This window comes from Sardina pilchardus, chromosome 10, assembly GCF_963854185.1.
Source record: "Sardina pilchardus chromosome 10, fSarPil1.1, whole genome shotgun sequence".
Taxonomy (NCBI): Eukaryota; Metazoa; Chordata; class Actinopteri; order Clupeiformes; family Clupeidae; genus Sardina; species Sardina pilchardus.
Genome location: NC_085003.1, coordinates 3,205,017 through 3,222,616, shown reverse-complemented (window position 1 = coordinate 3,222,616; position 17,600 = coordinate 3,205,017). Strand labels below are relative to the sequence as shown.

Here is a 17,600-nt window from a genome sequence, read left to right as displayed (position 1 = left end):
TAAAACAGCGGCCCGCGCAGCGCAGGCTGGAGTCAGCTCAAGTGGAAGGACATGATGAGCACACATGTGCTGGTGGAGGCTACAGCGGACAGACGCTTGGCTGCCTCGGTGAGAGTGAGAGTGAGAGCAGAATGCAGGAGCAGTGGAGGGTGCAAGTGAGGGGACTGCTTCAGCAGAGGGCCCAGCAGAGGTGCTAATGACCTCTTGGCTTCTCCAAGAGCCCTCCACTACACAATGGGCAACGGTAAAAGGTGATCAAATACAAATGTATCATTTGGCTTTTGTATTCATTATGATTGTTTTAAGTGTGTTGTGGAGCAGATGTACATAGCATGCAGTAGATACAGTATATTTTGGTTCTCTGGTTCTCAATCAACCATAAAGGGCACATGTTACAGGCACCAGAGCCAGCCATTGCACGCCTGCCATCAGCTCAAAAGCTCTCATCAAGGCTCATGTTACCTCTAAGCTGCTGCACTCCTCCAAGGAATGTCCTGTGGCACTGCCCACGCCACACACAGCATTCCACACTACTGGCATTCGCTGCTACCTGTTGGTGGGGCAACTGACCATGTGCTCCCAGAGCAGGGCCATCCCTCTCTCTCCCATGCACTTCCTTTCTTTCTTCTCTTCTTTCAACTCCCTTCTTCCTTCTTCTCCTTTAACCACTATCTCCTTCAACCACACTTTGACCAGTACTTCAACTTCTGTATGCTCATCCTCTAGAAGCATTTATTGTAGTATTATCAATTGTGAGAATTCTGGTGATTTTTCACATAGGTCTCTGTTGCAATGAACAAAACAAACAAAAAAAGAGAATTGGTACCGTACTACTTAGTTCGAGTTGCAGCAGCCCACAGCTAAATCTGCCAGGTGCTGACAGTACTCGCTGGCCTTGAGAAACAGAGATCTGTGATGAAACATTATAGGCTACTTAACCTGCCTGCTCAGAGCTGGCTTTACCAAGTAGGCCTACTGCAAGGACTAGATGGGAAATAACACAGTAGATCCATGCAATTCATCCTTTGCATTATATATGCTTATACTATTCTTACTTCACTGTCTAATTTGACACTATCTGTGTTGACTTAACAACAAGACATCTGCAACTGAAGCCTCTTTAAGAAACATTAGTGTGAGCCCATGGGGCCTGTGTGTAAAGGGAAAGAATGGATTATCTTTCTCTGAGGGGGTTAGCCTGGGGGAATATGTACATACTTAAACAACAACAAGCACAGCCAGAACTCTCTCTCTCTCTCTCTCTCTCTCTCTCTCTCTCTCTCTCTCTCATTTTCAGAACGCCATTTTTGTTTCAAAGCAGATGACAAACATGAAGGCCCCAGCTCTGGCTCTTTCCAGAGGGATGTTATTTGTGACACTAGCAACACAGATAAAGCGACCACTGTGCCGCATCGATTGAGGCAGGGCTGCACAGAGGAAGCAGCGTGGTTGTCATTACAAAAGAGCAGTTCCCTCTCCTCCAGGATGCAGCCGCTAATTTCCGATGGCGCTTCTCTAGCATGCCTGCCTAGGAGAGGAGGAGTGGGGGACCATCAGAGAGCCAGACAGGTGCCAAAAGGCCAAGGGAAGAGGCAGGGAGCCTGCAAGGGCTAGAAATGATGAGGTTCCCAAACGTTAACAGTATTTTCTTTTTTTAAATGTCGATATGCTGTGGCTGGCAAAAAGAAAAAAATCAATTAGAAAAAAAATACACAACATTTCCAGATCAGTATTTATATTGTGGACATTTAGGCTCTAGTTTATTTCCAAAAACAGCTTTCAGCATAGATAGGAATAACGTATAAAATTAATCAGCCAGGTTGAAACAACACAGGGTATGGAGACAACATGAGACAAGTTCATTAAAATTCTTACATTAGGAAAAGAGTCCAAAGATAATTCCCAAGTGATTTAATGTCCAACATATTACCATTAGGTTCACCCAGATGTTTTGTAGAATGTTTTTTGCCTCCCAAACCCTCAGATATTAACCACCAAGGAAGGCCACCACAGTCAAACTACAAATATTCACAATGACATGGGGTGCAGGTGTAGTTAGGAGTTCCATAACACTGGATTCTACCGGATGTTCTACATCAATTCCACCGAGAAAAATGGGAAAAAACACTGCAGAACAATGTGCTGGTGTTGTCTCAGCTGAAAAGACTGGCTATTACAGTAAACTGTCTCTCTTAATTCATTAATTTGATTTGACATTTATCTTACATTTAATATACTAAACCAAACCATAAATGTTAACAATGAAATTAAAGATTTAACACATGTGTCAATACCCTTTGTAAACTAGGCAATAGTGATAAGCTGAGGAACGGTATAGTACAAGCTACAGTACAGCTTGAATATAGACTTTAAGAACGTATGGAATGATCTAGTGAGAATGAAATGAGCTTTACCAGTCTTACCAAACTGTAAATACATGATAAATTAAGTCATTTTCACTTAAGCACCTGCTCCTGTTGGATGAACAACTAGTCATTTTAACTTTTCGAAGTCTAAAGTTATTTGATTAGATGTAAAATGAATTTCCTTAATACTGACAAATCAAAGCAGCTTGTGGATGAATTAGCAGACACTCCTACACATACAGCATATCTCCTTGGCCAAATCCACCAAATCAGCAAGAGACATTTTGTAGACATACTGTATATTGTAATGGCAACACAAAAGATCTGCATATTTTAGAATGACAATAGCTTTAAAGGTATTTAGCAGCTCAAAGCACTACTCTCCTTCCTTCAAGAGATGATAGGACCATACTTCATTTCGAATAGGCATATTACCTTATTTGTAACAACACACTCTTGTGTGTGTGTGTGTGTGTGTATCCGTCTGTCTCTTTGTGTCTGTGTGTACGTGCGTGCACATGTGTATGTCTGTGTGTGTGTGTGTGTGTGTGTGTGTGTGTGTGTGTGTGTGTGTAAAACACTTACATCAAACACTTGCTCTGTGTACACTTCATCATTCACATGGTCCCTCAGAAGGTCCTGGTTCTGCCGTACAAATGTGATGTACGTGTCCACTAGGTCCATGCCAGGGGTCTGTGTGGGGGGAGAGAGGAGACACAGAATGGGAATGCAGCCCATGGAATATCCAGAGCATCGGAGAAAAGCCTTCACATGAACTGAAAGGACCAGTACAGGTTATTGTGTGGAACAGCTTCTTCAGTTATTTTACTTTCTGTAGAGATGTTTTGACATTATCATCAAATGTATAGATATCACAGGGAAACAATCTTGCATTATTTCAAATATAAATGTAGACATGTGTAGACATATTCAGCTAGGCTATGACAAACAAGGCATTCACAAAAGGAAATGGATGAAGTATGTGTGATGGTAAGACATACAAAGGCGAACAAAATAAAGGGTTGCTTTCAATATGGCACAAGTAAGTAAAAAAAAGCGCTCAGACTTCAGCTGCCTACTGTCATTGTTTCTTGAAGGTCCCCCAACGCAAATGTGCAGCCTTGATTACCCTCAATCCTTTAAGACTCGGGACATTTGAACTGCAAAACAGACTTGCTGATCTCTTGCTTCTTCCATATCCCCTCCCATGATTTTGTCCAAAACTCCTGGACCCTCCCATGGGTATAGGCCTCCTGTTTAAGCACCAGCAGGAGAAGTGCAACTCAACATCTTGTGCTCCTGCTGCACGTCGAAGGGAGTTTTAGCTACTTATATGCGACTACTTTTTTTTAAAGCACACCACAGTTTTAGGTACCGTTTACCATGAAATTACACCAAAATGGCTGGTAACTTTCGTCTAACTTTCGTTTAAACAGCAATCAAGAGACCTTACGTCCCAAAGGCTGTAGGCCTACTGTGCACTACTGTAATACAACTGAATAAATTAAATAATAACATCAAATAATCCACTTTTAGGACCCTCTCTTACACCCAGCACAACATGGCGCCAAGTACAACACAAGTCTTGTTCCTATTTTACACCCAATACAGTGATGGATTTTTTTTGCCATGCACTCCAGTTCAATTGAACATTGGCCCACGGGCATGACAACTAAAAAAAAAAAAAAATAGGCGACGCATGATCCAAAAATCACCATCTAATACCTCATTACATCACTGACAAAAATCACTATCTTAAACTTACTAAAGATCATTACACCAGGCAACGACTAGTCCACAGGATTAATACTCTTAGGATTTTTAGTCAGTCATTTGAACATTATTAGTTATAGTGAAAGCAAATAACAGTATACTGCTTTGTCATTGGTTATGAGCCCGTGGAGAAGTTCATTTCAGTTTGGATGACTTCAAACAATAGGTGAGTTCAGCTGCATGTAGGCTACTCACACTCAGGATTTTGTACAGCAAAGTGTAGTGAATTCTGGTGTTGCATACACGGTCTTGCGTGCAATCAGATCCCTTCAGATACACTGAATGTCAGAATACCAATGCATTATTTTGATATTGCACTCCCTGCTCTTAAAGGGAATGACAGATGTCACTCTCATTGGTTTAATGGACTTTACACCCAAAACACACCCATGACTGATTAAAAAACATAAGAACAACCCTTTTGAGCAATGCGCCTGATATCTGGCGAACTTATTACATTGTCAAGATAGCGATTTTTGACTAGCCACATCCTGAACATATTTAAACCATCCGCTTCAGACAGTGCCTTTCTGATGGTTAAAATAGGGCCCTTATCCTTTGTTCCCCGTTACTGTTGGTCCACACTGTTGGGCATGAACATGGGGGGCCCTGAACATGCCCCCAGAGTGGAGCACTGTTCTCGTTTAATTCCGTACCAACAGTAGGCCTACTCGGTGACCTTGAGAAACAGATCTATGTGATCACCAGAATTCTCCTTTAACTGATGTTAATATGACCTATGACATTTTCAGTCACGCAAATAATGTTTTTAGAGTATGGCTATATATACATGATTGCTGCCTTAATTAAATGCTATTTTTTTTATTTCACATAGGAAACATAAAATGTAACAGAAAGTCATATTCATTAATAGTGTTTATAGTCAGTTGCCTGGGCAATTACATAAACATCTCATGTGGGGTGTGTACATATACTAGCCTATGTAATCTTGAAAATATGCTCTCTTAATGCACTTTTCCTAGATTGTTTTTCCTAAATACACAGTGTGAGTCACTTTGCTGACTGAATAAATGCATACAACAACACTTCAGATGTTCACTGAGAGGTAACCATGGCTAGAACACAGTCTCTGGATCAGCTTCTGTATTCATTTGACAATTTATTAACCTTCAGCCTTTAACACAATAACAAATTGAATGCACTCATCACATTTACGCTTTTTGAGTGTTTTAGTTCCCTTAGACAAAAGGGAAGAGATAATTAGTACTATTTTCTAAAAGAAAAGAGGTCATGCCATGCTCTTAGTCAATCTTATGCATCAAACAACTTTTGAGCTATGCCAAAACAATGCCAGAACTCACATCAGCTTTTCATAAGATACTTCATAGGTAAAACCGTCGTTGTCACCTCCAGATACAAAAGCATGCATGCTGATTTGTGCGAGCGCATTTGAAAGGCTAACGTGTGAGCCCCAGCGTTTAAGTGCTGTCAGGGCGATGCGTGTGGCTGCTGTGAGGGCCAGCTGGGAGCGAGAGCTGGACACCAGGCCTGTGCGGCGGCAGCTCTAATTGCTCTGACACGTTCACACCCTCGTGTCCCTGGAGCGCTGGCCGCAGGCTCTCACAGCGCCCGCTCCACTCGTCCTCAGGAGCAGTGATGGAGCGCCACCGCCACCGGACAGGAGTGTGTGTGTGTGTGTGCGTGTGTGCAGAGTGACATTTAAAGGCTATCAGCGTGACAAAGGAGCTCAGAAGATGCCTTTGTGCTGGGCCTGCTGACCAATGAGCTGCACCTGGTGTGAGTGAGCATGTTCCTATACGTGGGCACTGACCCTTCTGCCTGGACAACATTCAGCTAATAGACATGAATGTCTATTCTGTGTACAGAACAAACATGTCTACCTTTAGAACTGAATCTATGAATCCATCAGATGGGTGTTGCACCACTGGAGTGGCTTTACAGATAGAGACAGGAGAACAGCAAAGAGCACGAGAACCATGGCAGGAGCAGACTCATTAACTTAGCAAAGCACCACATACCTGTAGCAAACTAATCCTATGACATAGCAAAGCACCACAGCGCAAACTAATCCTATAACATAGCAAAGCACCATAGCAAACTCATCCTTTAACTTAGCAAAGCACCACATAGCAAACTAATCCTATAACATAGCAAAGCACCACATAGCAAACTCATCCTTTAACATAGCAAAGCACCACATAGCAAACTCAATCTTTAACATAGCAAAGCACCATAGCAAACTCATCCTTTAACATAGCAAAGCACCACAGAGCAAACTCATACTTTAACATAGCAAAGCACCACATAGCAAACTCAATCTTTAACATAACAAAGCACCACATAGCAAATCAATGAAGAAATGAAAGAAACCTGCAAGGAGCTCTCTCTTGCATAACAACAAAATGCACACATTTATGAACAGGACAGCATATGGCTCTTTATACTCTGAATAAGACGAATGAGACAAGCAATGATAAACAGTCAGGGAGAACACTAAACATGCAAAAAATAAGGTTTGCAAATAAAATGGTAAAATAAAACAAACGTGAAGTGAACAACAATGAAAAGGTGTGACAATCTGATGAATAAGGATAAGGAATCAAGGGAATTATATCTATAAAAATGTAGCAGTATATGAAGTCTTGAAATGATTCTGCCTAAATTTACAGAAGCTCTGTCATAAATTTGATCTTGAGTTGTTCAGCTGCTCTGGCTTTCAGGTGAACAACCTTGGTGTTTCTAACATCACAATCTTGCAATTAGAGCTACACAGCTTTCTCTTTCATAGGCCGCGATCAATGTATTTTCTTACTCTCTCTCCCCCTCTCTCTCTCTTTCTGTGCCAGTGATGGGATCATAGTGAATACTGGGTTCGTCAGTCAGTCGGTCACAGGGTGATTCAGGCAGACACTATGTCCAACTCTTCCATCATCAAGGTTAAACTAGGTTAGACCCTTTAACCCCTACACACACTCTACAAGATCTACATGCATACAGACATGCTAAGAAGCATTGCAGAAACACACACACACACACACACACACACACACACACACACACACACACACACACACACACACAACACATGCACAGATGTGGCCTTGAGGTTGGGCCCTGCAGCTATTGCTTGTGTGATTGACAGGCGTTTGGCAGAAGGCTGGGCTTCAATTCACTTGAAGAATCCGTGCAGGCCTGTACTTTCCCTTGCGCAATGACACAGCGATTGAATGTATGTTCGTGTGAGTGTGTCAACTCATGTATCAGTGTGTGTGCGTAACCAGAGGCATGAGTGAGAGCCCTTCGGCAAACACTCACTCCCACAAGGGCCAATTAGCTTCTCCAGCAGCCATCTCTTCTGTCTCTCTGTCTCTCTCTCTCTCTCTCCCTCTCTCTCTCTCTCTCGTGCCCTCTCTTCCCCCCCTCCTGGCTGTGGCCCTGACAGGGTGGAAATGGTGTGACACAGGTGTGGGCTGCTTCACATGGTAGTGCTGCACTCACATGACATCCTCTCCACACTACCCCACACCCCCCGTTCACACAACACACACACACACACACACACACACACACACAAGCGTACACGCACACACACATGCGCACACACACACACACACACACACACACACACACATACGCTAATGTCATGACAAACGTCAGTATTTTGCTCCTCACACTATGAAGTCAGATGTACGGATTGTGACAAGGGACGCCTGTGTGTGTGTGTGTGTGTGTGTGTGTGTGTGTGTGTGTGTGTGTGTGTGTGTGTGTGTGAACTGGGACTTTGATTGAATGAAGAGTGTTGAGGGGGTGGTTTGGGCTGTGCTAATGACTGGTTAAGGAGAGGGGATCAGCTCTGAGCAGCAGGAACAGGAGAGAAAGGGGACAGGGGAGACAAACGCACTGTAATTACACACTGCAGCCTCACCGGCTTCCTGCTCACGCCTCCACACACCTACCCCAGGTGCAAGTGTGTGTGTGTGTGTGTGTGTGTGTGTGTGTGTGTGAAAAAAAGAGAGCGACAGAGAGAGCCAGAATGTACGTGTGAGTCTGTGTCTGAGAGAGAGTGTATGTGTGTGCGTGTGTGTGTGCGTGTACAATATTTTCTCCTTCCATCTCACATGTGTTTGAAAATCAAGTGTGTGTTTGAGGAGGAGAGTGTTTTGAGGCGTGTGAATGTGTGGGTGAACGTGTCCCAGTGTGTGTCCACATGCATCTCTGTGTTCTGCGCTGGCATGAGCGCTGCATGGAGCGCAAGCCAATGTGTCCGTGTGGGAGAAACAGACATGTCAAGAAACAGGAAGGGAATCTTGCCAAAAAAAAAAAAAAAAAAAAAAGCAGATCTGGAGGGCGTTGAATGGCGGCGGTGACAAAAGAGAGCGTGGGCTTAACCTCTCGTGACAAGCTGCAGAGCGTCTGTAGCCACAGGCCCGGTGGTGCTCAGAGCTGGCCGCCCCTCCCTGCGGCCCGGCCTCCTGGACACAGCGCCGGCCCCACCGCACACAAAAGCGCAAGGTGGACGCTACAATGGAGCGCCGGGGCGCGCGGCTCACCTCTGGGAACGCGGCGGCAGGAGAGGGCTTGTGTTGTGTGCGGGGGCTGGGAGGAGCTGGGAGGAGCGGCCCGCTAACAGCAGGGTAGTTTGGGCCAGAGGGGTGTCAAGTTTCACCTCCACACATTCACACAGTGAACGCACGCACATTTAGCACAGGACCAGTGGAGCCACGTCTCATTTAGTCCAAGTCTCTCCTTTCCACACACACCTCTGCTCTGTGTGCCTGTACTGTACCTACACCTGACAGGACAATCACCTCACTGATCAACGGGCAAAGGAGCCCAAAATAGGATACAATTCAAATTACAGGACAATCTGCAATTTTCTCATGGAATGCCATTTTGTCTAGACTTAAAGAACTGCTGTCAGCACAACAGACACTCATTCCAAAATGTTCACTTTTGCCGTGCTGGATGTCTACAGGCTAGTCCTTTGCCACAAAATGGTCCCCTTTGTTGCTTTCTTTTTTTGTTGTCTGACATGATAATCCAGTGTCAGTGCCTTGTGAAGTGTCAGTCAATTGCACTGGCACAAATATCTAGCTAATATTTCACCTCTTTAATTATGATATGTGTAGTGTTGCCTCGTGTAGATGTAACAGGACAATGTTATTCATGGCTTCAAGATGTTTTACAGTGTTCATGAATAACCAAACTATGACTGCAAAACACAACAGCGACAACAGGAGAAAACGAAGGAGCATACTTACAGGCACATCCACATATTTGGCAGCTGCTTTGACCTTACAGAAAAATACAGACGTTGGAGCCAATGCAGTACAATTCAGTGTGAGAGCAGTGAATGCCCTGAATGGATGGATGCAGAGCCTTTGATGCTCGAGTGTGAATACTCACAGTGAAAGACAAGATGGAGGAGAAGAGCGTTCCCTCGTCATATCTGGAGAGCTTGGAGAGAACGCCGTCCAGCACTGCAACAAACTGCAGAGCGACACACACACACACACACACACACACACACACACACACACACACACACACACAGGAGGACACCTCATTAATCCATACGTGATCAGCAGTGACACTGTGATCCACATGAGTAGGGGAGAGATGTTCCAGGGCACTGGCCACAAGGCTGGAACACTTCTCTGGGAGCGAGTTCTGTGAGTGATGCTGTGGATGTGTGTGTGTGTGTGTTGTGTGGCTGGAGGGGAGGCATACCTTTGACACCAGTGTGGAAATCATTTCTTTGATGGCTTCATCGATGAGCACGTCGATCTTGGAGTGGTACTGTTGCTGAGGAAGAGGAGCAGGAGAGGGGCGGGGTCAAAGACGCACTTTTTACAAGTGTGAAAAACAAAGCTGTGCACATTGTTGCAATTATTTAGCAAAAACATAATCACACCTATGTAAAAATATGGACAAATATTCAACACACCAACACACACATACATACACACAAACACACACTCAAACGCATACATATTCAGCGGTGAAAATCCCCCCCTTTATTGTGGCTGAGTTAAGCAGCTAATAGGACCATTATTGCAGTGAATAGAATTCTCGCTCCCTTGTAAGGCGTTGGAATTTGAAGGATACGTTTTGTGCTTCCCACAATCAGGGCAGCCTTGTGTTTTTCTAAAGGGCCTATCCAGCTGCGACGACCAAAGGGTAACACTAGATTCAATTAATCCACCATTTCATGTCTGATAAGTCTTATTCATATGGGTATATGTGAATGTGGATTTGGGTGTGTGTGTGTGTGAATGCGTAAGTGTGTGTGTGTGTGTGTGTGTGTGTGTACATGTATGTGTGTGTATGTGTGTTAGCCTGTCACATGTGAATCTTTATGTGTGAGTGCGTGAGTGTGAGTGTGAGTGTGTGTGCATTTGTGTGTGTGTGTGTGTGTGTGTGTGTGGGTGCGCGCATGTGTGTGTGTGTGTGCGTGTGTGTGTGTGCGTGTGTATGTGAGCACATATGTGTGTGCGTGGGTAACGCAAGATGTGTGAGTGTGAGTGTGTGTATCAATGAAAGCCCAGTCAAAAAGGGGGAGGGACAGAGAGACTCAGTGCCTCCATTTGCAGCCATTGAAAGGCTTCCTCCAGTGCTCACACGGCAGGCAGAAGTTCATCTCTGCTGACAATGGCCTTTCAGGGAGCATGTAAAGAACACCCAAATTAAAAATTTCAATCCACAAAGCCTGCAGATCGTTGACAAATTGAGGGTGCGAAAGGGTCACCGGCAGCAGCTCTAATTTTCTATTCACCTTTTTTTCATTGTGCAAAATGCCAGCTTCTTCCCTCACTAAATGGAATTTGAAGTGAATCTTAAGGACGTTTATATATATATTTACTTGTACATTTCACTTCATTACGATTGTTATGGCTTTTTTTCCCTTCTTGAGACTGAGTAGAATGAATCATGAAGGTGTTTTTTCCCTGTAGTGGAGAGCATTACATTGGGAGGTTTTTGCAATCTCCGTGTGAAACCAAAGGTGCAATAATTCTTTTTGAAAAGATAAAATTGGAAACAATTCAATATGAGCCTTTTAGTAAAAAAGTATGATACAAAGCTTAACCTTACATTTTAATAATGCATCCACACTTGACATATGTATACACACAAACACATGTAGAAAAACACACACACTTAATAAAGTACAACTGCTAAAAAAAATCCTTGATTACTAGGTAAAAATATTATGCCATCTAATTAAAGAATCTTCTAATAAAACACCAATCACAGGCTATTTTCCTTGCTGATGACATTGAAGAGCAACATACTGCTGGACAAAGCACGCTACTAAAGACTGCTGGACAAAGCATGCCACTGAACCACCCAAAACACGCACAAGCTTCTGCATGTCTGTGGAGGCCACATTTCATTTCTGTTCCCCAAACGTTTGCACTTGTGTCTCTGAGTGTGTGAAAAGACAATGCGATGAACTAAACTGGCCCCCTCCTATTCAGATGCACCACAAAAAGTGAGGAGCTGCATTGTACCCATTAGGAAAAAAAGAGAGAAAAGATCGGGACTCTTTTTTCGAATAGGCACAGCCGATTGGGTTCAGCTTTGACCCAGTTCCAATCATACAGTAGCATAACTTTACATCACTGCAAGAGAGAACACACACTGATAACACACTGAACGTTGCAGCATCTCATGTCAGGACAGGATGCACATTTAAGTGATGGCTAGACAAATGTGGCATGATCATGAGGGCGACGGTAGGAGAGACACTCACCCACTGCTGGTCCATCTGGAATTCAAATGATGACACATGGAGATGGGACAGAGAAAGAGCAATGAATCTCAAACAGAAATGGAGGGTCAACATGCTGGAGTGGTTGTTGAAGTGTTAACTTTATAAATCTCCTTCATTCAACATTCAAGCTGTGTGGCCATGTTTACTCTACTCTAAAAAGGCTAAGAAGGGGACCCAATACTCTTGAGACGAATGAATATCAGCAATTGAATAAATGAGGATAATCATAAAACGTTGTTGTGTGCACATGACAAACACTTCCCTTCAGTAACAAGATCATGTTTAACAGTAGATATTATAGGGACTTTTCAAAATGCTTAAAAAAGTATAGTGAATTGTGTGAATGGAAACAAATACAGTATGTGGCACAGAATGTGTAGGAATAATGTGATTTGGTTTGATGCTGTCCATCAAACTAAAACTGGACATGGAAGATGATTTTCTTGTTTTTTTTTTATTATTACTATTTTTACTAAATCTGTCAATGTATCAGGATTCCCTTATTAGTCTCAAAATCTCTCCGCAGAAAACTGCTGGTTAGGTTAAATACAACTAGTGTAAAATACAAAATACAAAGAATAAAACTTAGTGAAAAGCATGACCAATGAATGCAAAGGTCATTCGAGCATCTACAGACATCTGTATTGTGAACCTGCAAATGTGCCTAAAGAATTGGCAATTCAAAAGTAAAATCATGACTTTTGCTGTACCACAGAACTATTTTTGGACAAGTCTATTTGAATAAGACATGGGTTGGTAAGCTTGGTTAGTTGGTTTAGGGTATCTGAAAAACAACAACACATTCAAACAATTGAAACACTTCTCACTTCACAGTAAATATATATTTCTTAATATTTTTTTTTTTTATCAAACTTTCAGGATGATTTGGCTTGTTATGGTGTAGGCTAGTCTTATAAGGGTACTATTTCCCAAGTGAGCAGCAGTCTTAGATTTAGTTTAGAAGCTCACTACAGGAAAGGTCATTTGGTGCCATTTGCCCACTGAAATCAGCGTTGACTGGTCAGAGCTGACTGGCCTCTACAGCCCCTCGTTAAGCTACATGCTTAATGGTGATTCAGTTTTTAGAGAGTGCATAGGTAAACTTGGCTCTTTTGCATAATAAACATAATTTAATATAGTATATGATTATATGGCTATTATGATTATATACTATATTTATTCATCGTGTAGTTTCAAACACCAAGCATTAAATATTCGATTCATGCACACTCTAGACCTGCTTCAGAAAGGTGTGGTCAAATGCAGGTGTAAAATAAAGAAAAGTGTCCTTGAAAATTGACTATGACCTTGGGACATACTGTACCCTCAGCCCTATCTCGCGCCCGGAGCAAGGAGTCACCAGGCACGACTCAAGTGTCTTGGCTAGTTTGAGATGTCCATGTATGCACGCATGGCTATGTTCAGGCATACTATTGATGCATTGATAACTTAAGACCATTGAAATGCCTGAAGACAATGGCTAAGGGTGCATCATCAAGAGCTAGCCTATAGCTTCTGATCTGTCATATACTGTGAGTCTCTAGGAACACAATGCTGGGATTTTTTATTACTCAGTGCATGTGCTTTACTGACTGTATTATTATTCATGCATTTAAATTGCCGTGATCAAATGTAAGTATATAAACAGCTCAAAGCCATGTGTGATTTTTTTTTACTTCAAATTGTGTCTGCACCTACACAAATTATGTATTCTCAAAGGTGTTTTAAAAAGAAAGAGTTTAGTCACTACAGTACTACTGTACTCTTGTTACAAGCACATTCCTTGTGGACATTTATGGCACTTGCGGCAATTTTAATTATTTTAAAAAAGATATCACTGCTGTGAGAGCCAGTGTGCTTTTGACACCTGAACTATGCTGAACAAATGAAATTAAATACAACACTTTAGTTTCGCTCACATTTTTCAGTTGAAGTAAAATGTGCACTGTTTCTTCTATACCCATACAATTGTTACTGTTCACTTTAAATAACTTCAGAAATTACAAAACAATACTGCAGTATCAAATTTGTACAGAAAAAAACTGTTTTTTTACTATGACGTTATGACGTGTGAGAGTGTTCAAAAGCTGAGCCCACTGAGGATCCCCACACACAGGCAGCTGTTCAGGTAGCCTCATTGTGGATTTTTGACACATGAGCTGCCCTTGACACAAGTGCTGGGGCATTGAGCACAGGTTACGGTCAATACAACTCTTTTGCTAAATGGCTTAAGCCTTACCTCCTGGCCTTGGTCGAGAACACAAAGCTTGGAGCACTGCCTCTTGGCATCCATTAGAACATTGAACATAGTGCACACAGAGAGAGACACCCGGAAATCTGTTGACTTGCTTGCTTTCTGCATCTTTGAGTGAAAGGCTGCTTTAGTTCTGCAACAGAAAAGAAGGAGACCTTCAGAATGCTGTCTTCTTAAAAGCATTGTTCAAACACAACAGCAGAATCAAGTCATTTCCAGGAAAAAACAGTATGTGTCTTAACTTTTTTTTTTGCTGCTGCTACATTATTTGCAAATATTATTTGAAAACCCTTCGCCTTAAAATATAACTGCACTTTTCACTAGTTTACAACAAGAATGTTGCTCTGGGCTCTTGGTAGCCTTGAATCAATGGACAGAGAATGCAGTGATACAGATCGTAAACTAAAATGGCCAAACGGTGGTTGAAATACTTCCGAGAGCCAGCTACATTCATTTTTAGCACATTCTCATCAGTTCATCCCTAACATCATGCGACTGTTCACACTAAAACTGAAAAGGCTTTCCAGATTCAGCATCAAGAACAGTGACCCTGAGGTTTGACCACTAAATTCAGATAAACTCATCTGTGAGTCCAAGTGAACATTTGTGCCAGAACTGAACCTGAAACCTGAAACCACAAAGTGTCTGGTCATCCGTCCCTAGCGAGTGAATATAATGGAAGCTACAGGTACAGCTAAAGAAAACATACAACAGTGAAATATTCAGTACCTAACTGTCTCAGGGAGGCTCTGAGCCATTAAAAAAATTCCAAGCAATTTTCAAAACTATGTAACAAAAACAGCATATTCATGAGTAGCAACCAGAGGCTGTTCCTATGTGAAAATAACCTTAAATCATCAGGACTTACGGACTCTACTCCAAAAAGAACAACTCAGACTAGATACATTACCGTATATGATAATGTGGAATGCTATATACGCTGCACTTCTCTAGCTGACTATCACATGGTTGCAAGATAACACTGAAACACTTAGTACACTACACTAACACTAGTTAGTATGAAACACTAACACTATAGTGTTTCATCCCCCAGACAAGGCAACAACAAGGAGCTGGATAGCGATGGACATTATTAATGGGCATATGAAAGGAAGGCAGAGAGGATGCCTCGGAGGATTGGGATTTGGTCAGTCGCTGATGGTGACTCATTGGGAGTGGAACCACATCTGACCAGAGCCGCATCTCTTTCAGAATCAGGCGGACGTGTTTGTCAGGCGCCTCTGACCTCTTGACACAGGCCTCCATCATGTCGCTGGCCATCAGCTTGAGGCGCTGCTCCAGGTGCTTTGCAAACTCAGGCTCGGGCCAGTGGAGGTCCATTACGAAGATCTGGAGTGCGTCCAGCTTCCAGAACAGATCCTCTGAGGTGGTCGAGCCGTTGCTGAATACAGCAGACAAATCAAGACGTTAGCGATGCCAATGCACATGTACCCTACACACATACATGCTATTCCTGACATTATGGAGAGTAGTCTATATAAAACTTAACACATAACACATAACATAAAAAACACAACACATACAATACCACTATAACTATTTAACAATATTAAAAAGATGTTCTGACTAAGAGATGGGTGACAGATGAGCACTGCAATAAGGTGTCCAGCACAACATCAGACGGCTGGTGCCATCATGCAAGTGTGCAGCAGGCAGGCAGCACCATGAGTTGTGGAAAAAACACACACACATCTCGCCGGTAAAAGACTGCTACCTTCACAAGTGGCGCTCGACGTAAATCGTTAGCCAAAGCATGCAACACAATTAAAACTGTGTGCTGTGGCTACCCTCTTGGCTAATTAGCGGCGCTCATGTCCGCGCTCCCCGCGGGGCTCCAGCACGGCTCCCCGCGCTCGTCTGTGCGGGGGAGTTGACGCTAACAATCGGCTGATTTGTGGCCAGCCGCGGGGGCTCCGCTGGGAGAGCGCTCACGGAGCCCTGAGCTAGCCGCTCTTCAACACCCTGCCTCCCCCTCCCCTCCCCCGAGAGAGCCACCCTGAGGAACGCTCCCGCAGCAACTGTTTCAACAGTTCACGCTGCACGAGCACAACTCATCTTCAAGTTAATTCATGACCATTTCACACATTATGTTTATATCTATATTAAATGTATTCTGTATGAATATAGTAATATAAATCATTAAATGATACATGTGCAGATGTTGTTATGGGTGTCCATTTCACACCATAAAACACTTAATAATTTAGCATAAAACAAAATAAAACTTTACTCCCAGTGGTATCCAAGGACAATTGATTTGTGAAAACTTAAAAATTGGAAGAACAGTATGCTATTGTAACCCACTGTCCATGTGTGCTATTTCAATTAATTATCAAGTTAGCCAGAACAGAGAGAAAACATGACTAATCAAAATGTCATACCATTAAATAGATCACATTCCTATCCAAGACTCAATTTACAACGGCAGTGAGCGCACGGTGTTGTCCTTAAAGCCGAGATAAACTCAAGCAAGTCAAATGGAGCAATCCAAATCATCAGGTACCCACTGTAGATAGAGTGTGTGTACATTGTAGTCTATAGAGTGAGTGTACTGTACAGTATATAGAGTGTGTATCTGCTGTGGTGCAGGCATGGTGTGTAGTAAAATGATGATGCAATACTGTTTGTAGCATGCAAGACTCGCATAATCCACAGCGCACAAGACAGACATCAAATACCAACACCAGATTGTCTCTCTTCTCCACAAAGATGGGCACAACATCTCTATAAGGTAGATGGGTGAACGGACAGATCAGCTGGTGAGACACCTTTGCAGTAACACTTCTCTTATCTATACCATTCAATCATAAATGGGTTAGAAATGTGTGTCTTAATATATTTATATTTTACAGTAATGTCTGAATCTAAAGAATAGAAACTAAACAATTAAATTGTACTGTATGCATAAATAAAAGTAGGTTTAAATCATAGCACATGACTACTTTCCACTGTAGCATCATTCAGTATATATATCTTAATTTACCCAACTGACAAACATATTTACAGTTCTTAAATATATATTTATATATATACACAACATTGATATTTGTGTACAAATTACTTTTAACTGAGGCTCTACCGTGGCTGTTCTGATTGAGTATCTAAAAGGCAAAGTGGTGATGGCAAACTGACATGCTAAATGAAGTGGTGATGGCAAAGTGACATGCTAAATTAGCATCCATGCCTGGTCCAGCTCAGCTGCTGGTGTGCAGCCCATGAGCCCTGTGCTCTGTGGAGGAGAGTGATCTGGCTCTCCCACATGCACCACTACATGACCCAACTAGGCCACACTGGCACAGCACAGACACCTCACAGACAGGGCCAAAGCCCTCCATGCAAGCAGAGGCCCCCTGTTCGCCCCATACACACGTGCTTTCACACAACGGGCCCATCCAGGACGGTGGGGAGAAGCTTGGCATCTGAGGCAAGC

The 17,600-nt window shown here is 42.8% G+C and overlaps 1 protein-coding gene across 2 annotated transcripts in view; it reads right to left on the bottom strand.

The window, feature by feature from the left end:
* cadps2 (Ca++-dependent secretion activator 2) overlaps nt 1–17,600 on the bottom strand; it is a 117,931-nt gene that overhangs the window by 5,756 nt on the left and 94,575 nt on the right. The window contains exons 20-26 of one of the 2 annotated variants that reach the window (XM_062546766.1): nt 15,396–15,551; nt 14,135–14,282; nt 11,875–11,889; nt 9,852–9,926; nt 9,528–9,611; nt 9,383–9,415; nt 2,952–3,059 (exon numbers count right to left, since the gene is read on the bottom strand). In XM_062546766.1, coding sequence (XP_062402750.1) covers nt 2,952–3,059; nt 9,383–9,415; nt 9,528–9,611; nt 9,852–9,926; nt 11,875–11,889; nt 14,135–14,282; nt 15,396–15,551 — 619 coding nt within the window. The remainder of the gene's footprint in view (nt 1–2,951; nt 3,060–9,382; nt 9,416–9,527; nt 9,612–9,851; nt 9,927–11,874; nt 11,890–14,134; nt 14,283–15,395; nt 15,552–17,600) is intronic. The other variant, XM_062546767.1, reaches the window with a different exon arrangement.